The following is a 27,763-nucleotide window of genomic DNA, read 5'->3' as shown; positions in this document are numbered from 1 at the left end:
CCAAAGAGCTATGAGCTGAGAACTTGGCATCTCTCAGCATGGCGCACAGTGTGTCCTTAAAAATTGGAGGAAACCGGACAAGTGGAGGACAAAAGAAGAAATGGCAGGCCTAAAATCTACAGCAGATGAACAGTATCTGAAAATCATGTTCTTAAGAAATAAGAAAAAAATCTAGCCAACACCCAATACAAGATGTGAGAGATGCATCTGGCCCTTCAGTTGATCCATATACTGTTCACTGAAGGCTCATCAGAAATGGTCTCAATGGAAGGGTGGCTGCCAAGAAGCTTCTTTAAGGAAGGGAAACAGGGAGAAAAGGCCAAATTACATAAGAACTGGATGGCAAATAAGTGGAGTAATGAATCCAAACAGGAAATCATTTGCTGAAATAATCGTCAGTATGTATGGAAGAGGTCAGGAGAGAGGTACAACAGTATCTACAGCCATTTGTAAAACAGTGGACACTCTGTCATGTTTTGGGGCTGCATTTCAGCCAGTGGTGTTGGGGATCTTCTTAAAATTGATTACAAATGTGGAAAAGTAGAGTCAACATTGGACCCACCATGTAATACCATCTGGAAAGTGGTATTGCATGATGATTGGCAGAAACTTAGCATTACAATGATCCGAAATGCTCTGCCAATGCAGTAAAAGCATACCTGGATAGAAAAACACACAATGAAACACTGTCAGTCATGGGCTGGCCTCCTCGAGAGTCCAGATCTCAACATTATTGAAGCAGTATGGGATCATCTTTACAGAGAATGGATCAAGAAGCCTGGAGAACTATTACTGAAGACTACTTCAAGAAAGCTGGTCTAAATGCGTTTGTGGAAGAATGGTCAGAAATTCCCATAAACACACTCCTAAACCTTGTGGAAGGTCTTCCCAGAAGAGTTGAAGCTGTTATAGCTGTAAAGGGTGGGCCGACATCATATTAAACCCTACGGATTAAGAATGGGACGTCACTCAAGTTCATATCATGCGAAGTCAGACAAATGAATACATTTGGCAATATATTTCCCATTTTCCTGGGAAAATTGGGGGTGGCTCAAGATTTTTGCACACTACTGGATTTTATAAAACCATTTACTTTTCCAAAGGGTTTAGCTCTTTTCCTTCAGCGGTTTCTGATTTCTTCTTCTTCTTCTTTTTTTTGCAGACACACCAAACCCAAGCAGTTTCTTGTATAATTTATTTTGAAAACATGTTACAAATATTAGTTTCCCTTTATAAAACAGTTACCTGTGGTCATAATTACAACAGTGTCCTGGCAATCCCCTGTCAATATTGCATGTAACTGCAGCGATGCATCTTAATACCAAGTGCATAAGGAATTTAAAATGAGGCCGAATATCAAGCAGGGGTCCTGAACTGCTCTCAGCTCAGTTTGGCTGGTTGTCCATCTGTGAGCCTGGGTGGTAAGACTGGATGTCCTCCCCGATGAACTCTGATACTGTGGAAGAAGAAGTCACAAATCACGATCCTGCACACTACATACTGAATATGTATACTATTGTTCAACATACTTCTCATTCAGTGTCAGCAGTATGTATATTTTCAAATCTCAGTGGTCACTGTCCCGTACTGCATTGCATCGTGGGATACTTGAATTCTCTAATATTCTCCATAAAATTCATATATATTAACATATTAGACATACTAAAAAAAAAATCACTGTCACTGGCACAATTTATGCAGATTAGGCATCAATCAAAGTAACCTGTATATATTATGTAAGTTATCTTATACTCATTTATTCCACTCTAATCCTTAATAACTTCTTTACATCCACTGGCTAACTGGCTAACATTCTAGGTTTAGTGTTAGGTTAATGCAGAGCCCTTGAATAGTATTACTATTATTTGAGTGCTCTGTCCCCTTATTAAAATTATTATTATTATAATTTTTATCTATTTGGAACATCCAGAAAAACTGTAGTGGCACAGTGCACACGTGGAACTTCATTTAAAGGGCATTTCTGCTTCCAGTATAAACAAAATCAATTTTCACCGTAACCCTAGCCTGGCTGCTCGTGACTTGATGGATGTTAAGAGGTTAATGCTCAGTTTTTTTGACTTTAATACATAAATTAAGCAGGCTGTAAACATCTAAAAACACCAGAAGCTGCTGGTAACAACCACAAGATGACACCAAGCATTATATCATCTTATATCTGAAAGGTAAAATTATATTTATTCTTAATTTCAGAATCATTAAGATCAAATTTATCATCACTAACTGTATGTAGTTAAATCATGAAAAAATGTATGTATTTTGGCCATATATGCCTATTAATTTACTTCAGTTCAATTGCATCACACCAATTCACAACAACAGTGGCCTCAAGGTGCTTTATACTGTACAGCACCCTAGAGTATTGAAGAAGACCCCAACAATCATGCGACCCCCTGTGAGCAAGCACTTTGCAGTGATGGGAAGGAAAATCTCTCTTTAACAGGAAGAAAGCTCTGACAGAACCAGGCTCAGGGGGGAGCAGCCACCTGCTGTGAACAGTTAAGGGCTGTGGGGAAAGACAAAAGAAGACAAAGAAAAGAAAGAGTAAAGGAAGACAGGATAAAACACAAACTAAGTGTATAAACACCTGGGAAGTGAAAAGAGGTTAGGGGAGAAGAAGTGCTCAGCGTATCATGTGAAATCCTGCAGCAATCTGAGCCTAGCAGCAAAACTAAGGGATGCTTCAGGGTCACCTGATCTAGTTCTAACTATAAGCTTTATCAGAAAAGAAAGTTGTGAGTCTAAGCTTAAAAGTAGAGAGGGTGTCAGTCTCCTGAATCCAAACTGGGAGCTGGTTCCACAAGAGAGGGGCCTGAAAGTTAAAGGTTCTACATATCCTGGTCAAAAATGATGCCAAGATTTCTTGCTGGAGGCCAAGGTAATGCCATCCAGACAAGGCATGTGGTTAGACACCATTTTCTAAGATTTTTTGGGGCCAAATATGATAACCGTCTGAATTTAGAAAAATAAAATGACATTCGGGCCTTTATGTCTTTAAGATATAGTTTAACTAATGGGTGTGTCATCTGGTTTCATGGATAAATAAAGGTGGGTATCATCTGCATAGGAATAAAAATGTATGCAGTGTTTTCTCATAATATTACCTAAAGGAAACATGTATAATGTAAAAAGTATTGGTCCTAGCGGAGTATTGTCAGAAGTACTGAATGCTGCACTGAGGTCTAGCAGGATAAGCACAGAGATGAGTCCACTGTCAGAGGCCATCAAAAGCTCATTCATAACCTTCACTAGTGCTGTTTCTGAGCTTTGATCCACTCTAAATCCCAGATGGAAACTCTTCAAAAAGAATATTCCTCTGCAGATGATCAGTTACTGTAGCTGTTTGGCAAGAACTCTTTCAAGAATTTTTGAAATAAGAGGAAGGCTGGAATTAAACACTTAATTCATTCCAACAAGACTTTACTTTCTCAACAAAAAGTGGACTTTTAGGCCAAACTGAGTGGCAAAGAAGGCTGGCGAAGCTGAATTCAAATTATTAGATTATAACTAATATATTTTGACAAAAAAAAAAAATACAATAATGCCCAAAAGTAGTGGGGCTTTTTGTGTTTTGGATGGAGGGAGTGCTCTTTTTTTTAAACTATGCTGTTACCTGTTATGCTGCAGGTAATGTAAATATAAAATTGTAATTCAGCCTAGTAGCCAAATGTTTACAACATACACCACATGACTAAAACCCTGGTTTGAATCTTAGCCAGCAAAGCGCCTGTGTTGCACATCATATCATATTCTCACCCCATATTTCGTGTACACTGAACACTTAATACCACAAATTTGGAGATCGCCTCTAACGTCAATATAATGCACCAAACAGTGGAAAAATAACTCTCTATTAATAAACTTGTTTCAAAATGTGCCTTTACAAATCACAGTTCCATTTGAGACACTGAACTGTGACACTGACAAAAACCTCCAGGGCTGAAAAATGAGGACAAAGATGAAGTGCCAAAAACTGCAGTTCCTCAAGTGGCCACTTGAGACTGGCTGCAAAAGCAAGTCAGTGTCCACTGATTCACATTTTAAAATGCCCCACATTACAGCATTAAAATCATGTTTACATCCCAGTGCAAAAACATGTTTCTCTATGAAAGTTTGCCGCTCAATAACAACTGCACATGTGTTGAATTTCTTTTATAAAACTGATACATTTGGATACTGGTAAGGTTTAAAGTTTGACTGACAGCCATCTCAACACAAGATGCAGGTGTTAACGGAACAAATTATTGTGTTGTTCGTGACTTTAACAACATGTGTGGTACAGCTGTCCAAGAACTCTGCTCTAGATTTTGGTGAGTGAAATTCCTGTGTTTTATTTATATGTTACTTAGCGATACGTAGCAGATATGTGTGTCAGGTTTGCCAGTATCAGCTGATATCTTAGCACTAAAAAAACGCTCATCCAAATATGGTTACCTCTGGCTAAAAAAAAATTAAATAAAAATACATGGTGACATCCAAAATTCACCAGTGGATAATTACACAGTTGCCACAATAAACACATTGATTCTACTATCATGACACTAAATACTCCTTCATGCAGCATTTCTGTATATGTGTTTGTAGCCACTTATTTCATTTTTATCAAAACAATTTTATAAAATATAATTTTTTTTTTGAAAAAGTGTCTCACCTTCTTCAAACGTAATGTGGTGCATAGAGGCAGAGCTGGTAAACTCCAGTGGGTACTCCTGGATCTTGGCATCCCTCTCTCCCCCATGTCCTGTATTCAGCACCCTTCCCTGGGGGTCCCAGCCCTCATAGTGGGAGTAGGATGCTGGGCAGATGTCCTGATAAGGGTTTGGGTTGGATGGAGGGGAGGGACACACCTCCTGAGGATAAGCAGAGTACTGTGGGTAAGGGGAGCTGGGGATGGGAGGCAGAGGGGAGGCTGAGATGGGACTTCCAGCTGGGAATGGGCTGAGAGAGGAGGAGTGGGAAGGAGAGGGTGAAGAGGACAAGTAGGGAGAATCCAGCCATGGGGAAGGTGAGGGAGAGGGAGGCTGTGGACCACGTGGGTACAGAGGAGGAAGGAGCTCAGTGAAGCCCAGCTCTAGGTTCTCAAAACTGGGATGACGCTCGGAGAGGGCTGGCCTGGACCCGCTGGGCTCTTCCACTGCTGCGTCAGGTTTAGAGCAGTACTCCTCATTGTAGTTTATGGGCGGGCAAGGAGAGGAATAAGTCGAGGGGTATGGAGGCAGGTGGAAGCCTAGGCCTCTCTCATCAGCCATGGGGTCTCCTCTCACATGGAAGCCCCTGTCCATCCTGGGTGGACCCCCTGCAGGACACCCAGTCCCACCATCCAGAGGCAGCACAGGGGGTCGAGAGAGCAGGGGATCGTCCTCTTTGAACATAACTGAGGGAAGAAACAGAAAATAACTGATATGCATAACTGATGTTTATTAGAATGTAAAACATGTCTCACAGATGCATTTCAGTGTTGTATTTATATTGAATTTCATACTGTTTATATCTCTTTATTTCTAAGGTATTTCTGAGATTAGATACTCACTGGGTAAATACTTGAAACAGTGAGTGCTGCTCCGTTTCCTCTTCCCGTTAGAGACATAAAGACTAACCGACACAGGCCGACTGATGGAGAGGTCACTGTAGGCTGGGACCCTCACGCATAACAAACACTGGGAGGCATAAAGATGACATACAGGGGGAATTGCAGATCAGTTAGCGGAGGATCTTCAACTATGTTGGTTTTGTCTGCTGAACATCACAAATTTACCTCATTGCTGTTGTCACGGTCAATATGGGCCTCCTCCTCCCACTGTAATTTACCATCTAATACAAAAGAGCACAAGGACAAGGTTAGTGTAATGAACACAACTGAATCAGAGAGCTACAGCATACAATTTAAGCTTTATGTAAAAGGTCTACTAAAATTCTAACACACTCACTGCCAATAAAGAGGTTTAATGGTGTGTGATTTATTTTTTTCTCCAAACTATCTGATCCTCTTCCTGATCCTGAACTCTCCAAACATAATTTAACATCATACAATCTCAACAAATATGTCAGCATTTAATTGAGCCGTTGTTATACTGTCTACATGCAAGATAACCACCCTCACATACTTCTCTATTCATTCATCACTACCAGGGGTCAAGCGTCCAAAGCAACGGACAGTGAACAAGAAAGGTGAAGAAGAAAAGTGCAGACAGGGTGGAGTGGGTGGAGACGAGTGTCGGGGGGATTAGAAATGAGTACATCAGAGGGACAGCTCAGGCTGAGCAGTTTAGAGACAAAGTTAGAGAGGCAGGGCTGAGATGGTTCAGACATGTGCAGAGGAGGGATGGTGAATATACTGAACAAAGCAGGTTGAAGATGGAGCTACCAGGCAGGAGTGAAAGAAGAAGAGGGTTGACCAGGGACAGGGTGAGATGGAGGCAGATGATTTGCTGTGGCAACCCCTTTAGAAGCAGTTGAAAGAAGAAGACTTTACTAGTGAGACAATTTTCTAATGTTTGGATCATACACATCTGAATGGAAAAATTATTAGCAACTGTTTAAAAGGGTGCTATTGTTGTTTTCCAATAAATAAAAGTGTTTTCTCACAGCATATTCTGTATTTATTACAGGCAGTTGCACAAGCCTTACATTGAAACCTTGCATCTGAAATTGGGCATGCCTGATTTAAGCGTACTGATCACTGTAAAAGAGAGTACAAATAATTATTTTTTTTGTGTGTGTCACATTACTGGGTCTGTGGTTTTTGAACTTTTTAGGTTGTTTGCCATTCTTATTTTTGTTTATTGATCTTTATGTTTTGGAGTCTTCAGTTCTTGTCTGAGTTTTGGAGCTGAATTTGTTCCCTCTGTGTTTCCTGTCTTGCCCTCTTGTTCCAATTCCTCTAGTTTAAGCTCATTTATGTTTCTACGTTTCCCCATTTAGTGATGATTCTCATTCTCTCATTATCTGTATTCTCTGTTTTATTGTATTCCAAAACAAGACTTACTGCCAATACTGTAGATTTGAGGGCTTTGTGGTTCCTCTGGACATTTACCTGTTCCTCTCTCCATGAAAAGGACTCTGGAGACTGGCAGGAAGTTTGTGCCGCTCAGCAGCAGCTCTTCCCCTCCTTCCACAGAGCAGGAAGTGAGGCTGATCGACTCGATGACAGGCAGCTCCTGGGCCGAACGCTGGGCTGTGACGGAGAGAAACGACAAATGCAGAGTTCAAATTGCTTCTCAGATGGCTGACAAGTCAGAGCAAAATGTAATAAAACAGAATAAATAATAATAAAAAAATTAGTAGAAGCAGAAACAAGAACTAATACAGGATAAAGTGGTAAAAAGACAACATAAAATAGAATAAAGTGCAACGTAACCAATAAACTCTTTTAAGTGAATAAATGAGATTAAAGATACAAATTAAAAGACTCAAAAGCCAAAACTGAATAAAACTATGATGTTTATGACATATAGGGATTCTGCATCATAATGTGAATTCTCCATACAGCAGCCACTCACAGCATTCGATGGGCAAAGAAGCAACCTGCAGAGCCAACACCCGTCCAGGGGGTGCTGAAGGGGGTGTTACAGGGAGGTGGGTACGAAACACCAAACGAACACGTGTGTTTTTTCTTCCGACATCTGTTTCTCCTTTCCTGAGCTCGATGTCTGAGTTCCTCAGTTTCAAAATCCCGGCACAGTCGATGCTGAGAAACGCAAGATTTTTCTCATTGCATAAATTTGAGCCAGAAAAGTTTCATTCAACAAGTCTCTGCGGCTAAAGCTGTTTGTTAAAGCTACGCACCACTGAAACTGGAGTAAAAGAACTGTGTAAAACCTAAAGTGGACCTACTATGCTCTTTGCCCTGATCCATATTTTTATTCTTGGACTCTGCCGGAGTGCCTCTGCTTCATTCCTAGTTCAAAATAATCCTGATTTAGCTCACTCTGGGTTTTGGTGTAGCGCCTCAGTTCATCCACTTTCTGAAGCAAGCTGTTTTAACTCGCCCTTAAAGACCACCCTCCCTTCAATTTTTCTTCGGTGAATCATGCAACACTAGTCTAATGGAGTCCAAGTACAAAATATGGAGCTGCAAATGAGCATCATAGATCCCCTTTAAAGTTTTATTTTTTAAATATAAAAGTATTCATTAAGCAGGAAATTACTACTTTGGTTGAGTTTTTTTTTATGTTTGTTAAACATATATTTATAAATAATTAAAATAAATCAAATTAAAATAAACCAGAAAATAAAATAAAGCAGACAGCAGCATACGAACTGAGCAAGAACAGAAAATAGTTGAAATATTCTTGAATGGCAAATTTTTAAAGACTTCAAAATGGTTAAAATAACAAGCAGCTTAAACAAGCAACAAATTATATTGGAGCTTCAGCAAAAGCCTTAAAACATCCTTGTTTTGCAGCGTCCTTATGACTTACAGTGCAGTCATGTTGTTCTCAGGACTGAGGGGGATGTCCAGCAGTTTGGTCCCTGCCTGGACGCTCTCGTGACTGGCAGTGCCCACCATCTTCCCAGTCACCCTGAAGGGGGGAAGATACATTTTAATTTACCAGATCAGTTACATATTGCATTTTTAAAAGGGTAATCCCAGCAGGACAAAAATTATTCATGAAGAAAAAAAATGTGAAATTGTGACTGATGACAGCCACTGAAATGTGAGGATTTACTGCTTTTCACTACACCGCTCACAACCTCTGTGAGCACATGAGCACAATGTCACTACTTTTTCCAGACATTTTCAAATCACTTAAAAAATATTATTATAATACCATGATTTTTATTTTTATTATTATATAAATAATGAAACTTACTTATTTATTATGTTTCTCTTGCGATGATGTCCGCAGGTGACTAAAATAGTTTCCCTTTCTGAGGATAAATAAATCTCTCTCGTATCATCTTATATTATATTTCAAAGAACAAATACAAAAAATTTATTTTAGGAAATGTCCGGATCACTAAAACACATTTCCCTGAGTGTCTTATAGATTCTCCAGTATACACAAGACAAAACGCAATATTATTATAAATTTAGGCATTATCTATTCTTTTCTCTGGTCTTCAGTTTAATATGTGTTGTATTAAAACATTTAATATTATTTGGTATTAAGTTGATGGAATAATCTACAAAGGGACCAAAAATTATATTAAACTCTAAAGGACTTTAAGTATATTTCTTCATCAATATGATGATCTTTGTACAAACTGCGCCCTGTTGTTTGTTGTTTTTTTTATTCCATGTCATATTGTGTTTGTTTGTAGTAAGGTTGTACACTTTTTTCTTCTTGCATTGTTTGTGTTTATTGCTGTAACAATGTTAGGTGTTCTCTTGTTTATGTCACTCATAAAAAAAGAAAAGTTAGACATGGATATAATAAAAAAAATTGAATTACAATGGATTACAGAACTGGACTGAGAACAACTGCAAGACATTTTCTGGACCGGCACGAGAACCAGCTGGTGGTTCATTACACAATGGCTAAAGCTACAACAGTCGCACGATATGTCCCCTGGATTTTGTGTTCCTTGAACATTACTGCATGAAAAAAGTTTGGTTTTAAATCGAAATATACCGCAGCTCAGTACCTGTGTATCTGATAGAAAGGATGCGGTCTGATTGATCGGTCATCAGCTGTTCCGACGAAAACCTGAAGAGAGAGCGGCTTCCTCTCTGTGTATCCACACAGCTGTAGAGAGAGAGAGAGAGAGAGAGACGCAGTGTGAAATCAAACTGTGGTGAGGCCAGCAGCAGTGGGCCGCAACCATATGGCCAAAGAATTTGTTCCAGTGTCGTGTGAACATGATCAAAGACATTTTGACCTTAAATTACACCTAATACGAAGATGTTAAAATGACACCCCTGAAGAGGAGAGATTTAGAGAAATCACTGAAAATGTGACGACGGCCTGCGTGTTTTGTTTTCACCTTGACAACAGGATGCCCTGTTGGCGCAGCTTTGACAGCTCCTCTGCTGCCCTCTGTCTCGTAGTGGGCTCTGTGGTGTGGCCGAGGCTGGACCTCAATGCGCAGCTCGTACTGGTCAAACTGGGATGGCAGCGGCCAATCGAGCGGCGGCAGGGCGTTAGACCTGTAGTATATTAGATGTGACAGTTTTAAGCCTGGAGAAGGTGTCTGAAAAGCAAGTACTTTGCGGGGCAAATAATGTTGAAATGTAACCCCGTCCTTGCCTGAACAGAGGGCTGTGGGCGCTGGCTCGGGTTCTGCCCCAGGCTAGAGGAGGGGGAACAGAGAGGTAGTCCATGCCAACAGAAGGGGGCTCTCTCCTGGTCTGCTGGGCCTCTGGTAGCGGGCAGGGGGAGCTGTGGCCTAGAGCCTGTTCCTGATCCACCTCCCTTGGAGACAACTGGAACACAAAAAGCTCACCACTTTAGTTCTTCGCAGATTTGTTTTTGTTAGGATTTTTATTTCTGTTATGTTTCTTTTATATTTCAGCCTGCTCATTAAAGAGACAGAACTTAATTTTTCAAATCCCACATCTTAGGTTCCCTGAACAAGCTCCAGGATGAAGGGAGTAATTATAAATAATAAGTGGGAGGAGAAAAAAAAAAAAATCAGAGAAACCACATTACAGGAATTTATGAACACAAAAGAATGGTACAACATACAAAAAAGAACAGCTAAAACCCCCACTTCCTCTAAAACAAAGTTAACACAACTATACCAAGGAACCGATCACAAAGTAAAGAAGGAAGAAAGAGAACCCCAGTGCAAACTGAATACTAACGTATGGTCGACACTGACACTGGCTGCAACACCTTCCAGCCTTTGGAGACATCTACACTAATACTCTGCTCAAATGAGCATTTGAGAAACATTTGTGCAATATTAAAGCCACATTCACCCAATCATGCACAGATTCTATGACTTTAAGCGCTTTCTAATTACACACATTCACACTCTGATGGATACGTCAGGGTTCAGTATTAACACACACGTATAAGGCAGCCATAGCAACAGAGCACACAGACGGAGTTTTAAAAAACTCAATACAGCAACATGGCATTATCCATCACCAGAGGAAGTGATGGGACTGGAAAAGAAGTACACAAACAAGAAGGATGAAATCTCAAAAGATACCTGCGCTGAGCTTAGGCTTTGTGCCTGATAAGACCCAATCAGGAAGCAAAACGTAGGTGTCTTCAGCTTCTACCTGTCCAGACTTAAACACAGTTTTCAGACTAAAACTGTCTCGATTTTGAGGGTTGCTAAAATGCAGGATTAGTGGAGATGTTAGATAGAAGCATAGTATGTATGGATGGCTCTGACAAATGCCAATGCTGCCGTCCCTTGAACCTGCATTATTTCTAATGGCCAGCAGGGAGCGACTCTTTGCAAGTTCCATTACATAGAAGTCAGTGAGGAAACTTTTAACTTCATTTTCTAGCTGAGTGAACTTTTCCATGATAACTTTACTGTCTCAAATATTGTTTCAAGTCTTCTTCAATACAGCACGGTGTTCATTTTGTAAAATATGGTCACATACAGACTAAAATACACCATGAAGTACGATATGCTTTATGACATGGACGCCTTATGTTTCACAAGTTGTTACTGTATGAGCATGCGATGTCCTGGGTTTGTCAGTCAGATCAAACATTTCTTCAAATTTCTGGTTTTAAAAAGCAAGATAGTGATGACAACTTGAGGTTTCATAGCAGGAATCCACTTATAAAACAAAATACTAATTTGAGACCACTGCACTCAGTCACCTGCTCCAGGTGGGGAAAGGCAGTACCAAGACAAAGTCTGTAGAGCGCACACAGCACGTTACCTGTTCCAATGATGTCTTCCTGGTTTTCTGGGGAATGCTGAGCTCACAGCTGCTGGGCGGAGCTTGTGACTGAGGGGTGGACTCTCCACCCTCCAGGTTGCACCCCTGCAATTCCTCTGAGTAACTGCCTCTGCGCGAAGTACAGGGAGACGCCAGCGGGGAGTTTCTACGCTTTTTTCCACCTGGGGAGGTGGGCCTTGAGGACGGCGAGTGCCCAAAATTGATGCCGCCTTCGTTCAGCTCCTCCTCCTCCACCAGTAGGGAGTCGCAGCTGGAGGCGGGGCTGAGCCAGCCTCGGGAGGAGGGGCTAGAGGCGGGGCTAGGGCTGAGGGAGCTGGGGCATCTGTCACGGTAGGTAAAGGGATCCAACAGGGGAAGGTAAAGTCGCTCTCTGTCCCACCCGCCACTGCTACCCATGTCCCAGTAGCTGGAAATGGTGGGTGTTGGGTCATCGTCAGGTGAGATGGTGGTTATCTGGATGCTGGGGCACTCGACCACACGAGATTCAGAAACCTGGACGAAAGATGAGAGACACTTAAATAACTTTGTCACAAAAAATATAAACATCTAATATGCAATTCAAGTCATTTATCAGTGCAGAGTAACAATTTTTTATTCAAGTTTGTGAGTTACTTGCTTCTTTTCTTTGTAAAATATTAGATTTTTATAGTCAACACAAGTCATGTGAAAATGGGAAATTGTAATGGAAATGTTTCAGTGTAATAATAATAATAAGAAGAAGAAGAACAGCTCTCAAGTCACTTCAGGCTGATTTTCCGGTTGTGCCGACATTAACTGAAACAATTGTTTGAATGAAAAGAAGTACATCTGCTTTTTTTTTTTTTTTTCCCCCAAACCACATGAGTAGAATCACTAAGTGTGTGGCACTGGATCAGGTCTGTGTATAAACAGTGTTTGAACCTGATTCACTCTCTAAATTTGATTTATTTGTACATATTTATTTCAGAGCTTCTTTCCCAAAAGGTTTAAACAAAAAGTCAGTTTTGTTTAAATGGAGAGCATAATTTTGCACCAAAAAGCTATAAAGTCTTAACCCTCAGTCTTTAGACCCTCTGTTCACACAAGGAAAAAAAACTCTCCAAGAAAAGAAAACCCCTTAATAGGAAGGAAAAATGGAAGAAACCCAAGAAAAAGCTGCTGAGGAAGTTATCTCTCTTTCTGGGCCGACTTACATGCAATTGATGATGTGTGCACAGAAAAGCAGCATAGTAGATTTCCAGCACAGAAGGTCAAGATGGCAAATTTGCACAATTTGGAGAATATGATCCTGGAACAAACTTCAGGCCAACAAATCAGCTGGCTGCTGCGGCTAAAAACTTTAACCGATTCTTTTACCTGCAATTTGTTTTTTCGAGGTTGAAACTGCAGATTATAACAGGTGCTTGCATACAGATTGTCTCACCTGTACAGAGCGTGCCGGCAGGCTCTCGTAGGTCCCGCTGAACTCTCTGATGTGGGCCCTTCGTGGAGGTGGGGAATGCATCCCCGCCCGCTGATTGGACATGGGTGGTGGGCTGGGGATGCTGATTGAGTGACCTGCATGGGAATCAGCCAGGTGGTTGTCTGTAACTGAAAAGAAATAATGGTCAGGATGAATGTTGGGACATAGTTTGAGGACACACCCCCAAACTATATGAATTGCGGTTTACACAAAATGACTAATCAAATGCTGCTAATGAAGAGCACATTGTTCTGTTTGTTTTACACCTTTTCATCCACATGACAATAAATAATTGTTCATCTGTTTTTCTTCCACTTTCTGAAACTTTCTTTCTTTTTCTATCATATGTTGTGGGTTTTGGGGGGTTATGTGCCCTCCCATTAATATTTTTTTCATAACTGCACAATGACAGCTAGCTCTGCAAACCTCCTACGCTTTTGTATCTGGCGTGCGAGAGACTCATTAGATGGCAATCAAAATATTGTAAACATAATTTGTGGTGGCTAAAGATTAATTTTTTTTTATCATCAATGGGCCTCTATCACGCTTTACACATCAGCTTCCCTTCATTTTACTGTAATTGTTGCCATATGGAAAACACACTCTGGAATCTTACTGCAGCTGATGCATTTAAAGCAAATGCAGCATTTTTTGGGGGGGTCACTTTTAATATAAATAAGTAATTTTCAAAAAATGCAAAACTGCAGCAAACTGTTTCTTAGCCTAGCTTAGCATATAGATTGGAAACAGCTAGCCGCTCTTGACAGAAGGTTGAGCAGTTTGACATTTTTAGAAAATCTGAGTCAAACAGCTGCTTAACTTTGCTAAGTGGTTTTCAAACAGTTTGTGTACAAGGTGCAGCAAAGAGCAAGCCAAATATCTGAAGGCACAGCTGCATTTGGAAGCCTCTGTTACATCTGACTTGCACATTTTTTTATTATTACATTGCCTGAAGGAACATAGCATGACACCTGTATTTTTATTCTTAGTAAAAAGGCCCACTAGTATCACCATGGTGAATAACAGTCAGCTGTCCATCTTTTCTTGACATCTAGTCTTGGTTTAGAAATAGTTACAAAATGAATGTTGGAGTAGGAGACATAACCTCACTGCTTGCTGGATGTCCCTCTTAAATGTTCACTACATGTCCTTTTTTGGACTTTCTCACAAAAGGAAGTTTGTGTTCAAGAATTACTTCTATGGATTGAAAAAAAAAATGAAAGAAACAAAACTGTCTCAATCAACAGAAAATGAAGAAACACATATGCCCCACGAGTGCACCTCTAACATCTGACCTCCTGCTTCAAAGTCTGTCTCTGAGCAACCTGAGCAGACACTGAGTCGGTCACATCACAGGGTTATTATGCAGACACTGGGGTTAGAAAGGAGATGACTGTAACTGTCCAGACATTTAAGTCTACCACACAACATATGAGACAGACTTTACATGCAGACAAACATATATGTCTCAGATGTGTGGTTTAGATTTTAAAGGCGGGGTAGTCTGTGTACATGCAGTGGACGCTGTATGGCTGTCTGATCACAACCATTTAGAATTAGTCAAATGCTGGCATATTTTAAGAAATACATATGCAGACACATGCATACATGCTTTCCAAGTTGCAATAACCTAATCAGTAGTTTGTCTTTTCTCTGACTGGGCCTGGACTCTCCATGGAAACAATGTCAACATCTGTCTGTAGTGCGTTTTTGCCATCACAACACTTTACCATTGCTGTTTCATCCATGTTTGCTAGGATACGATTCGCCTCCAGCACCTTATCAGACAGTCAGACAAAAAATACTGCATCTGATTCAGATTCAGAGCTTTATTTTCTTTCTTTTTTTTCTTTTTTTTTTTAATAGGCCACGTTTCAGTTTGAGTTTTCTTAAATTTACTGTCCACTATGTTAGAATTAGCCAGCATCTCCCAGCAGATGAGGCACATAACCTGAGAGGCCATAGAGCCATAAAACAGCCAGCTTTCCAATATTTTCTATATGCATTTTTTAAACTCTTTTTTTTCTTTTTTTAAGTTGTGGTTCTTACTTTTGGCTAGTTGTGGTTTGCTCTTCAGCTGCACAAAGTTAGTTTCTCCATTTTTTTAAGATGTAAAATTTGTCTATATTAGTAAATAAACATGTAGTGGCTACACAGTGTAGCGGTTTACACATATGCCTAACAGGCAAAAGGATCCTGGGAGGAGCCCCAAGAATTTTAATTTTAAAATACTTCATGCTATTCTTTAGTCTTAGCTTCTAATATTTTGCTTATAAAAATAATAGGAAACAGGCAATCGAGCTTACAATAGTAAATGCTGCCAATTTTGTTCAGAAACATATAGATGTCCAGATGAATCCAAATGTCGGCCAGAAAGACTTAGAATCTTACAAGTAGGATTGGTTTTATCCATAATCGCGCAATCATATGGCAACAATTTATCAAATCCCCCCACAACACTTTAAGCTCTACTTCTGAACTAATTCGTACATTTTTCCATGTATTATCATTACAAATTGTGCAATAAAGGGTGAAATGAGAATTTTGACCAACTCATGAAGTTTACTTTTGGCCCAGTGATTCATCTTACCCCATGAGGAACCACACACCCAACTCCGCTGCTGATCTTGACGTTTTTCATTACATAATCTCAACATGACTTCTTTGGATTTTGTCCATTAGCCACCAAACTGACTCCTCAAGGCCACATTCCTTGCCACAACATTTTCCCAGTGCGGTGCGGTCGGGCTTTGCATGGAGCCAAACAGTAGTTACTCTAATGAATGAGGCTCCAACTTATCTCTGTTGCTCTGCTGTGGCGGTGGGCCATGTAGGCAATTTTTGGGCAACGCAGACACACAACAGCAACTGCCAATGAATTAAGACTCGGGGTGAAAAAAAAAAAAAATCTCTTCAAATGTTTCCTGGCAACAAAAATATTTCCAAGTGATTAAAGCTGCAGTGCTGAGGCAACTCTTCTGCTGGTGGATTTTTCACATGAAACAGTGATTTAGAGGTTTATGTGTAAACCAGCAGGAGTTTATGAGCCACAAAAATTTAACTAACACTTATTGAATGGGGAAAAAAAAAAAGTTAAAGTCTCACTGATCTAATATACTTTCATGTTTGATTCCATGTCCTGAGCTGAACCTCAAAAAAAGCGATGTTTACCTCAACCTGTGGGTCTGTGGGGCCTCACAAGTAGTGGCAAGATACATGAGAGGGGTCATGAGAGCAAAAATGGTATACTACTACTTCATGTTTCTTGGCCTTACACCTATTTATAAAACCAAATACTTTAGAAAAGGAATATATTGTTGCCATTAATTACCAAACAATTATCAAATGGTTACATTTTGGTCTAACATACAAAAATACTTCATCCTGTTCTGCGCTGAAGCTGTTACAAGGACTCATCAATATAATGAAGATAAAAAAAAAGAGAGAAAATACTTCTACAAACCTTGGTTGATTAAAAAAAAAAATCTTTGTTGCTATTTCCTTGCAAATTAATTAATGTTTGATGCTACTATCAAAATCTGCCTTAATGAACCAAAACAGCCACCACATTCATTTGGGAAGTACAATCTTACAAATAATGTTAAAATTTTACCAAATACCACAATCAAAACAATCAGAGATCAAAGAAATTAATAATTCTAACTGAAACACATAAAAAATATTCACATTTTTTCCCCCACAATTCTGTTTTTTTTCCTTTCTCCAACATGAAGTGCTGGGGTTAGGGGCATTACCTATGATAACTCAAACCTCAGTGGGTTCAAAAGAAAAGGCAAAAAAAAGACATTTAAGCTACTCAAAATGGCTGTTTCTTCAGCTTTAACTGTTTTTTTCCCCTCTCTTAAAATTGATCTCTCCTCTTAAAACTGTCTGAAGCAAATAAAATAAATTTTAAATGGTCGCGCCAGTTTCTTTTGGTGAGGCTGGTCTAAGAGATCTAATATACTCCAGAGAGTTTCAGCCTGACAGTTTTACCTTTAACAAGCAGTGATCTTAAATTAGATGGCTCCTAACATGAGGTCAGGACCATTACAAGTGGTCACAAAACAGATATGCAGCAGGATAATATAACTGATCCACTTTAAATATAGGTACTTTTGTATTAATGTATTTTGAAATGTCTCTACAAGTTAAATTCATTAACTCGTGGCACCATGTTGAACAAGCTTTCACCACTACAATAGTCTTTGTGCAACTAAATTTGCAAAGTTGACCTTTGGGGGTGGGGGGGTATCACAGATACCGGATTGGTGCTTCATCAGCAGAATCAGTTCAACTAAATCTCTGAATTAGGTATTTTTTACACTGCTTCGCTTTGAAAAGCCTAATTTTTATGTATTTATAAGTATATCTATGGGGAGTTGAAGCCAAAGATGAATCTATAGATTTTGCAACATTAAAAAACTCCTTAAATGAAGGTTTGCTCTCTTTTTTTTTCTCCTGTAGTTTACTTTCATACCTTGGGTGTGGTAATACAAATCTATGCCAATGTGGGCGGGAAACAAATGAGTGTGGAGATGTGAGGATGTGAGGTGTGTGTATGTATTTGTGGAGCTCGGGTGGAAGAGGGAGAGAGGTGGGTGGGTGGGTGTGTGTGTGGTGCGTGTTCAGTACACAGAGGTTGAGGTTCCTTCCCAGATGGCAGCTGTTAACTCTACTCACACGCACAGCTGATTAGAAACACATTGAGTCTGGGGCTGCACGCACACATGCACAAGTACACAATGCGCTAAGATATGCACGCAAATGCATACCACACAGAAAACAAACAGTAAAAACTATACTCGAGCTCACGCAAACATCGCATGCACGTTCAAACATACACATCACGTACGCACAGGCACGCAGATGAAAACCCCAGCAAAGGACACGCAAATGTACGCACGCGCACAGAAGTTCCCATGCTTTACAGAAGCCACCCTGTCAGGCCGCTCAGACCTCCTCCGTGTCCCTTTACTTTTAGCACATTCAGCTATTCAAGAAGTGACTCTAACCCAGGCTGCTGCTGCTGGAGGAGTCCAGTTGCAGCAGGGCGCCTTCATTTTCCTCCCCGGCAACGGAGCTCTCCGGCTCGGCTGTGCGCGCCGGGGATGGACCCTGGCGCGGCGGATCCTCCTCAAACACCAACTTGAACTCGAACTCTCCCTCCTCCCAGCCGGAGCCCGGCGCGGCCCCCATCGCCCTCCGGCAGAAAGGACAGGATACAGATACAGTGATACAATCTTGTCTCTCTGCGTGAGGCGACTTTAATGTCCCTTGGTGCGCCTTTAAAAAAAAACAAACTGAAAAAAGAAAAGAAATTTGATTCCCCAAACTCTTCTCCTAAGTGCGTGTCATTACGCAAATAGTCCTCATCTAAGACATCTAGGAAGGTTTTGCTTTAGAAAGTTTTTCCACAGCGTCTCCACGCGATAAAGTCTGCTTCTCGCCTGCTTGTTTGCAAGTTTTTCAGACTTGATGGCTTGCGGTCCAAATCAAATCTTCGCTCCGGATAATTTACAGTCTTTTCCGAATCATATTTCCCAAATACAGTCGGCTCTTTCATTCTAGCTCCATCGTCTTTCCCGTAGTTTCTTCTTCTACTTCTTCTTCAAGAGACTGGGAGGAGGGGGAAGAAAGTTTATCAAATATTTTTGTCGTCCTTTACCCTTAATTGCTTTTGGGTGGGTTTCCCAGATCTAGCTGGTCCGTTACTCATTCCCCATAGGACCTCATGTCTGTCAGTCATGAATCCCCTCTGCCCAACCTCCTCCCTCCCTCCTGTCCCCCTTCCTTGCTCACTGTGGAGGTTTCTCTTGTAGTCATTCACTTATTACACCAATCCCATGCAAATTTCTCATTTCCCATCTCATTTTGTATCACCCAGATATTATTATCCTGCAGCTTTTCCATTAATCAACTTTGTGTACACATTATCCTCATCATCAATAACATTTTCACACAATTAAGCCCAAAACAATATGATTGTTATTCCAATCATGAGCAGGACACATGGCAAGGAGCTCCCTGTTTCTGAAACCTGCCATTGTAGGCCGGCTGCATGGCCACCAGGGCTGTGATGTTAACTGTCAGTGAGCATAAGAGGGCCTATTTCCTGTGGCGATGAACACACCAGCCCCCCTTTTTTTGGCTGTCACTCCTCCCTCTCCTCCCCTTTCTCCTTCTACATTTTTTCCTTTCCCCTCAACTATTCCTCCTCTCTTCTCCCCAACGAATCTTCCTCGTCCCTCCTTCTCCTGGATCTCCCCTCCCTCCTCTTCCTTTCCACCAAAGGTCTGTTTCTCATTATCCTCTGTAGTCTGCTCTCTGTCTGAGTCAGGAGACGCAAAACTTAAATAAACACTCTCTCTCTGGTTCTCTCCGCCCCAGCTCAGCTCCCAGTCCCCCCACCCCCTACCCCTCCACTCTGTCTCTTCTATCCTCCTTCCTCGGCCTCCTCTGGTTCTCACAATCATTAGGAGTATGTTATACTGGTGTGTAACTGGGGGCCTGTTTCACTCTCTATGTCATCCTCTTGGGGTTGTGTGGGCAGGCCTTGGATGCTGGACTGATTTCAAGATGTTACAGTGTGGTTGGGGAGAGGAAAAAGTGCTACCAGCAAGGCAGACGCAAGAATTTCTGAGGCCCTTACAAGCCTCAGACTTAATAAACCTTTGCACAACCATGGTGAAAAAAAAAATCCCACTGACTCCACTGGGCTATAATCAGGGAAATTGTTTTCACTGCGGTATAGACAAAAAAAAAAGAAAAAGAAAAAATCAGATTCGATTGGTGACCTCATAATGGTTGAAAATTCCCAATCAGGTAGTTGGTTTCCTATTTCCTGCTTATGAGACAAGAGAATGTCCAAACTGGAAGCATGTTTTAAACAACATGATAAATAACTGAAGTCCTCCAGAACCTTTCCAAGCCAGTTATTACAGCTGTTCAAATGAGTATTTCAATAAGTTCTTGCATAGGACTTGGTTGTTGCTAAACATTTCCTCCTAATGTAACATACGGCCTGCTTGAAGCACCCAGAATTAGAGACAGTTTGAAATTAGAAATTGGCTATCAAGGGGGCTATGTGCAAAAGATGACCTTGAAAAAAAAACTTTACTGTAGGGGTGCCATTATAACTAAGTATTGATGATAATCATGTTGTTTATAAATGAAAAATCAATATTATGGCAGTAAATGATATAGGATATCTTCAGTCCATAAGATAAGATCTTTATTAACTGTTTATTCAATTAATTTTTTTTATGGATGCTGTAATTATTATGATGACTGTTTGTGACCAGAATAAAAATGTGATATTGTGACAGGCCTAACAGTGATGTAGTTACTCTACTTGACCTTTGAAGCAAATGTTGGACTCTCTCAGGTGAACATCCACCTGTCAAACGATGCTGAGGTCCTCCACAGTTAGTTGAGTCACTAGAGGTCACTGTTTTTATGGAAGGACAGATTTTGATTCACACAAGAGATTTTTTTGCTTATATTTGACTGTAACTGAGTTCTTAAACACTAAGGAATTACTTTACGGCTCCTTATTTACACACCTGATGCACACCTGGATTGTAACACAGTCCAGGTGCGCAGAGGTGAGAAGGTATGCAGGGTACATAAGTAGACAATTATACTAAAATGTTTGTGAGTGATTACAAAACAACAACCCCCTTTGCGTGGTTATTGGGACTGGCCATAACCACTTCTGCCTTTAGACAAAACCAGAAGATATTTTGGTGGAAGCCTATTTTAAGCAAAACTTCAGTGTTAACACAAAGGGCTACATTTGTAGGGGTGTACAGTGCACCTAAAAGAAGATGAACACAAAATAATATACGAGTATGGCACTTTTTTATAATCATTTCCTCAAGCTTTTCAATTAAACAAAAACAGCCGGGGGGGGGGGGGGTTTGTTTTGTTTTTTTGCTTGTTTTTTTGTTTTTTTGCATAGTAATCTGCCTACAATGTGTGCTTTCATGCATTTGGGCCAATCAAATGCCAGAGCTATCAAGAGTGCGTTCACACAGAAACAGCAGTGAAATGAATGAGACAGTCGTGTTTTTATGCAGTAAGTAATCTCAGGAAAGAGAAGAAAAATATTTACTTCTTGGTTTGCTTAAATCTTCACTTGGTCACCCTCTTCTGACATTCCTCCTCATATTGTTCTTCACTTCAGATCTTCACATGTACATTCTGAATTGTGAATTGTTAAATTATTAACAAAGGGACTATTTTAATTACACTAGATCCTGCAAATAAATAAATCTATGTGCATTTATTGCCACCATGTACAATCCCAGCTGTTCAGACAGGTCATGTCTAGAAATGGAAAGTTTTAAAGGGCTGTGAGTGCTGAACAAGAACAACACACCGGAGGAGCTGCTGAGTGTCAAGTTTATGTGAGGAAAAGACAAAGAAGAAACGGTTCCCGTGGATGTGTTGCCCTCATGTGGTGAAAGAAAGAATATTTTTTCGGTAACTTCTGCTTCCAGAGTAAAGACGACACTGACTTGTCAGTAAAAAGATTTTGCAACATGATTCCAGATAGTTATAAGTCAGAGGGGAAACAAAAATAACATTTTACTGTAAAGGGTAATAATCTTGTGTAAACATTTTCTAAACACTCCACTATTAACAGAGATGATGCAATCCAAATGAAATCCAAAATATTACATTTGCTAATCTTTTTTTTTTTTTTTTTTTTTTTAGCCTGTCATGTCTGGCATCTTTCACAATCGGAATGATGATCCGAATGCACTGATGTACCAAACATATTTGCTTTGACAAGAACAGCTCTATATGTTTCCTATAGGCTCTTCTTGTTAATGTTTGCAATTTTATTTTTATTTATTTATCTTTTTATTTAGTTATTCATGCCAAGTCTGACAGGCAACAAGGAAGGGGCAAGAACAAGAGGTGGGGGGGAGAAAGGGGGGGGGGGGGGGGGGGGGGGGGGGGGGGGGGGGGGGGAAGAAAGGAGATAGAAAAAAAATAAAAAAATAAAAGGGGTTGATATACTCACACACACACACACACACACACATCCATACACACACCCATATGCACCTACATATACACACACACACACACATACACACAAGTTTATTGTTTGTAGTGATGTGTGTGTATGCGCCTTTGTCATGCAATGTATTCGATAATGAGGGCGAGAAACTGCAAACATGCCCCCCGCGAGCCAGAGGCAGATAGGGAAGGACCCAGGGGACCCAGGCCATCCACAGCACAGGAGCTCAGAAGACTTGGGGCCACACATCCCGATGGCAACCGCGTACACTCCCCAGAAGAGGAAGGAGGGAGGCTACAGACGGAACCCCCACAATCCAGGGGCTAGAGTCCAGAGAGCCAGAGACGACGGGCAGCCCACCCCCCCCGGCAGGCCGGCACCCCCAGAACGAGCCAGGCATGCGGCCCCCGAGGCCCCAAGCGCCCGAGAGCAGCCCGACACCCGGCAGAGCCCCCCCACGCGCCAAAGAGGCCCAAGCCACCCCCAGGTCACGGCCGCCAAGGGAGCAGGCCAAAAACCATGCCAAGACATCCGGCCACACATCCCGGGACCCACGGGCACCCACACCCCAGGGGCGGCAGTGACGACCAGTGGGGAGCAGCGTGGAGCGGTAGGGAGGGGTAACTCCCACCCTCCGTGTCCCACAGGTGCCAAGGCTCGGCAAGCCACCAACCCAGGCCCAGCTGTCCACACACACACACTCTCACAAGCACGCACGTACACACACACACACACGTACCAGTCATTCCCTCATGTACACACACGCACATACACACGCACGCACATTCGCATGCACCAGTCACACACTCATACATACGCACATGTAACATACATGGACACCTAATGTGGGAGAGTGGGTACCAGCACCAAGCCAGCGGCAACCCAGGGAAGCAGCCAACCCAGCCCCGAACAATGAGCCAGTCCCCATCCCAGGCGGGGTGCATGGAACTGGGGTGTGAGAAGGCCCGCCCGCCCCCTCCTCCCACTCAGCGTGTTGGGGGGGTGATGTGAATGTATGTACTGAGAAGAATGTGTATGGCTGTGTGAAAACTACAGTGCTTTTAAAATTGGAGGGACAGATGTAATATGAGCACTGAATAACAGCGCCCATCCACACTGTCCCCCCAAGGCCCTCAATGTCTAAAATGTAAATAAAATTGAGGTGCAGGCAGCAGTGAACAGACAAGTGGGGCCACCTCAGCAGTGCCACCCACTAACCACTGTGTGACACACCTGCCCCCCAAGGCCCTATATGTACTATGATGTGTTGTGAGCTGTATAATGCAATTAAAAAAGGAGGAGTGGGACATCACGCAGCACAGCGAGCAGAGCCGAGGTGATGGCCCTACTCACTGCAGCACGAGCCCCCCACCCCCGAGAACCTATGTGTGCATAATGTGATGTTAAACTGAGTGGGAGGAGGGGAGGGGCCAGGATAAATATGACCGGGAGGCAGAGGACTACCCCCCGGAGGAAGAGAGCCAGCTAGCTACTGGCTCACTAGGCACCCCAGTTCCCTACACCCCCCCGCAGCCCAGGGAAGGCAGGTCCAGGGCCTGAAGTGACCGCACCCCCAGGACGCCACCGTACTCCAGGCCGGCACCCACTGCCCCCACTGCAAACAGGACACAACACACACCCCACATGCATACAAAGGACAACAAATATCGCACACACACACACACGCACGTACGCACACATACACACGCACGCACACACACACAGACACACACCCCCACATACATACTCACACATACACACACACGCACACAGTGGGCCTGAGTCAGAACCAACCGGCCCCGTGTGGGGCAACTGCTGCTCCCTCACCTGAGCGCCCCACCACCCCATGGGGGAGGGCACCCAGAATCCCGGAATGCCAGCCAGACACCCCGACACAGCCAACCCACCCCCCCCGGCGGCGCGCCCAAGGGGGCACAGACCCCTCCAGCGCAGGGAGGGGCCCAGCCAGGAAACGGGCAACCCCGGGCACCAGGGCCCCGACCCCCGCACCCCGGCCCCCACAGAGGAAGCCGGCCACCCGGACGGGGCCAGCACCGCCACCACGGGACCCCGAGCCCCACACCCCACGACCATAAGAGCACCATCCAAGTCCCCACCACCAACAACCAGGGCCCGGACACAGAAACCACAAAACGGTAGCCACCGCCTCCAGGCCAGAGCCATCAGACACCCAGGCCCCCCCGGCCCACCCCCAGCCACCTACCGGGTGCGCCATGAAACCAGACCACAGCTCGTCACCCCCCATCATGCGATGGAGCTGATCAGTGGGGACCAGAGAGATTCAAATTTTGCCAGTTGATTTTTAGAGGTGGCAGACATTCTTTCCAGACTAATGTGGTCTAAAAGTAGATTCTTATAGTGAGTAACGCATAAATCATTTTTTGATTTCCAATTCATGAGGATAGTTTTCTTAGCGATGCATAAGGTAGTAAGAACTATGTGTGATATATTTGTTTCCATGTTTAATTCACTTAAATCACCTAGAATGCACAGTTTTGGTGATGTTGGGATATCGCAATTAAAACATGTGGATAATTCCTCACATATCCTCTGCCAGAACCTCTGAACAGGTGTACAAGCCCAAACTGCATGCATATAGTTTTCAGTATGGTTGCCTGAACAGTGGGTGCATATATTTGTGTCTCTGAGGCCCATTTGGAACATCCTGTGTCCTGTATAATGTATTCTATGGAGAGTTTTGTATTGTATAAGTTGTAAATTCGGACTTTTAGTCATTTTGAAAGTGTTTAAACATATCTGTGTCCAGAAGTTTTCCTCTGGGTTAATGGAAAGATCTCGCTCCCATTTTGTAGTTGGGAGGGATATTGAATCATTAATTTTTAATAATAACTTATATATTTTTGATAATAATTTAGGGGTATAAAGATTTAGAAATTCTGTTACCAGTACAGGGGTTTCTAATTTTAAATTATTTAAATTAAACCTTGCCTGTATGATAGACCTCAACTGCTGGTATTCGAGAAATTTGCTATTGCTAATTTCATATTTGGAAATAAGTTCTTCAAATGAAATAAAGGTCCCATCGTGAATAACATGTTCTAAATTCTTTATTCCTTTCTCTTGCCATGTTGAGAAGTTCAGTATTGTCTTTTTCTGACATATATCTGGATTGTTCCAAATGGGTGTCAGTTCACATGGGATAAGTGAAGACTTTGTTATCTTTAAGAATTCCCACCAGGCTGTCAGAGAGGTGTTTATGTTAAGACTTTTAAAACCGCTATGATGTTTAATACTGACGCTAATGAAAGGTAAGTCAGAGATTTTCACTTTTCCACAGAGTGTTTGTTCTAAATCCAGCCATGGGCTGTCTAAAGGGCTTGATTTGATCCATCTTGAAATAAACTGTAATCTATTGGCTAAGAAATAGTGATAAAAGTTTGGGAGTTCTAGACCACCACTGCATTTTAGCTTTTGTAAAGTTTTTAAACTTATTCTTGAGGTTTTATTTTTCCACAAAAATTTTGAAATGTTTGAGTCCAGAGATTTAAACCAGGCAACAGAAGGTTTATTAGGGATCAGTGAAAACAAATAATTGATTTTAGGCAAAATCATCATTTTTACTGTGGCAACTCTCCCCATGATAGATATAGGTAGAGAGTTCCAACGTGTGAGATCATCCTCTACTGTTTTTAATAGAGGAATATAATTCAACCGTACCAGGTCTGACAGCCTGGGGGAAAAATTAACACCTAAATATTTAATATTGCCAGATTGTAGTGAGGTGGTCGTGGTGTTCTGAAAATTACAATTTAGAGGTAAAACGTTTGATTTACTCCAATTGATGGAGTAGTCTGATATAGATGAGAACTTATCTATAAGTGTGATTGTTTTTAAAAGAGAAGTTTGTGAGTTCTCAAGGAAAAGTAATACATCATCAGCATAAAGGCTTATCTTATGGTCTGTGTTTTCTGTTTGAATTCCTTTAATATCTACATTTTGTCGGATTGTTGCTGCTAGTGGTTCAATGAAAATGACAAAGAGTGAAGGAGAAAGTGGGCAGCCCTGTCTGGTGCCTCTCTGCAGACTGAAGCTTGGGGAAATAAGATCATTTGTTCTAACACGTGCATTTGGAGAGCTGTATAATGTTCTGATCCAGTTTTTGAAGGATGAACCAAATCCAAATTTGTGTAGAACTGCTAACAGAAATTTCCAATTTACCCTATCAAATGCCTTCTCTTCATCTAAAGAGACAACTGTGGTTTCTAATTTATTAATAGAACAGTAATCTATTATATTTATCAGTCTGCGTGTATTATTGGCAGAGTGCCGACCCTTGATAAAACCTGTTTGGTCTGGATGTATAATAGATGGAGTGATTTTTTCTAACCTTCTGGCAAGGACTTTGCAAATTATTTTAAGGTCTACATTAATCAGAGAGATTGGCCTGTAGCTGGATGGGAGTGTGGGGTCTTTGCCTGGTTTAAGAAGTAGACTAATGTTAGCAGAGTTCATGTTTGGAGAGACCGCATGATTGCTCTGAATCTGAGCCACCATTCTGAGAAAAGAGGGTCTTAGTACAGACCAAAATTCTTTATAAAACTCTGCTGGAAAACCATCTGGGCCTGGGGCTTTATTATTTGGGAGATGCTGTATTGCTTCGTAAAATTCAGATGATGAAAGAGGCGAATCAAGAGTCGCGGCCTGTTCATCATTTAGTTTAGGTAGATTAATGTTATTAAGATATTCTTCAATTTCAGCATCAGATGGATTAATCTGCGATGAGTATAAGGCTTCGTAGAAGTCTCTAAAAGAGTTATTTATTTGTTGTGGGTCGTGGGTAATATTACCAGTTGAGTCTTTAATAGAATAAATGGCTGTTTTTTCTTTATTTAGTTTTAACTGGTTAGCCAAAAATTTTCCAGATTTATTTCCATGTTCGAAGTTTTCTAAACGCAACCTCTGCAACATGAATTGTGTCCTTTTATCAATTATTTCATTTAACTCCAGTTTTAGTTTCCTCATGTTGTTAATTATATGTTCTTGTGGTGAAGCAGCATAGGCAGTTTCTAAAGATTTAATTTTCTGTTCTAATTCTAACACAAGTGCTTTTTCTTTATTTTTCTTATGCGAGCAGTAAGATATTATTTTGCCCCTCATTACTGCTTTTCCTGCTTCCCAAAGAACACATGGTGATATTCCAGGTTGATCATTATTTTCTAAATATGCTGACCACTCCTTTTTGAAATAATTAATGAATTCTTGTTCTTTAAGTAATGATGTATTAAATCTCCAGTTCCTGAATGGTGGTGTGACTCTTTTCTGTGTCAGAGACATAGACACCGGTGCATGATCACTGATAGTGATAGGGTGAATCTGAGTGTCTGTGATATCCATCATCATGGAGCTGCTAACTAAAAAGTAATCTAAGCGGGAGTGAGACTTGTGTACTGGTGAGAAAAAACTGTAATCTTTC

At 41.5% G+C, this 27,763-nt stretch overlaps 1 protein-coding gene across 1 annotated transcript; it reads right to left on the bottom strand.

The window, feature by feature from the left end:
• Positions 1-1,218: 1,218 nt before the first annotated feature.
• nfatc4 (nuclear factor of activated T cells 4) lies at positions 1,219-18,907 on the bottom strand. The gene is made up of 13 exons (XM_030752098.1): positions 18,290-18,907; positions 13,236-13,402; positions 11,813-12,325; positions 10,209-10,384; positions 9,946-10,108; positions 9,607-9,707; positions 8,439-8,540; positions 7,518-7,705; positions 7,052-7,192; positions 5,774-5,829; positions 5,549-5,675; positions 4,670-5,392; positions 1,219-1,456 (listed from the first exon to the last, which is right to left on the bottom strand). Exons 1-13 carry the CDS (start codon positions 18,471-18,473, stop codon positions 1,386-1,388), a joined length of 2,712 nt encoding a protein of 903 aa, XP_030607958.1. The 5' UTR covers positions 18,474-18,907; the 3' UTR covers positions 1,219-1,385.
• Between the last annotated feature and the right edge of the window lie 8,856 nt (positions 18,908-27,763).

Source organism: Archocentrus centrarchus, chromosome 17 (genome assembly GCF_007364275.1).
Source record: "Archocentrus centrarchus isolate MPI-CPG fArcCen1 chromosome 17, fArcCen1, whole genome shotgun sequence".
In the NCBI taxonomy this organism is placed as follows: domain Eukaryota; kingdom Metazoa; phylum Chordata; class Actinopteri; order Cichliformes; family Cichlidae; genus Archocentrus; species Archocentrus centrarchus.
Note: the sequence above shows the minus strand (reverse complement) of the source record. Positions and strands in the feature narration are given on the sequence as shown.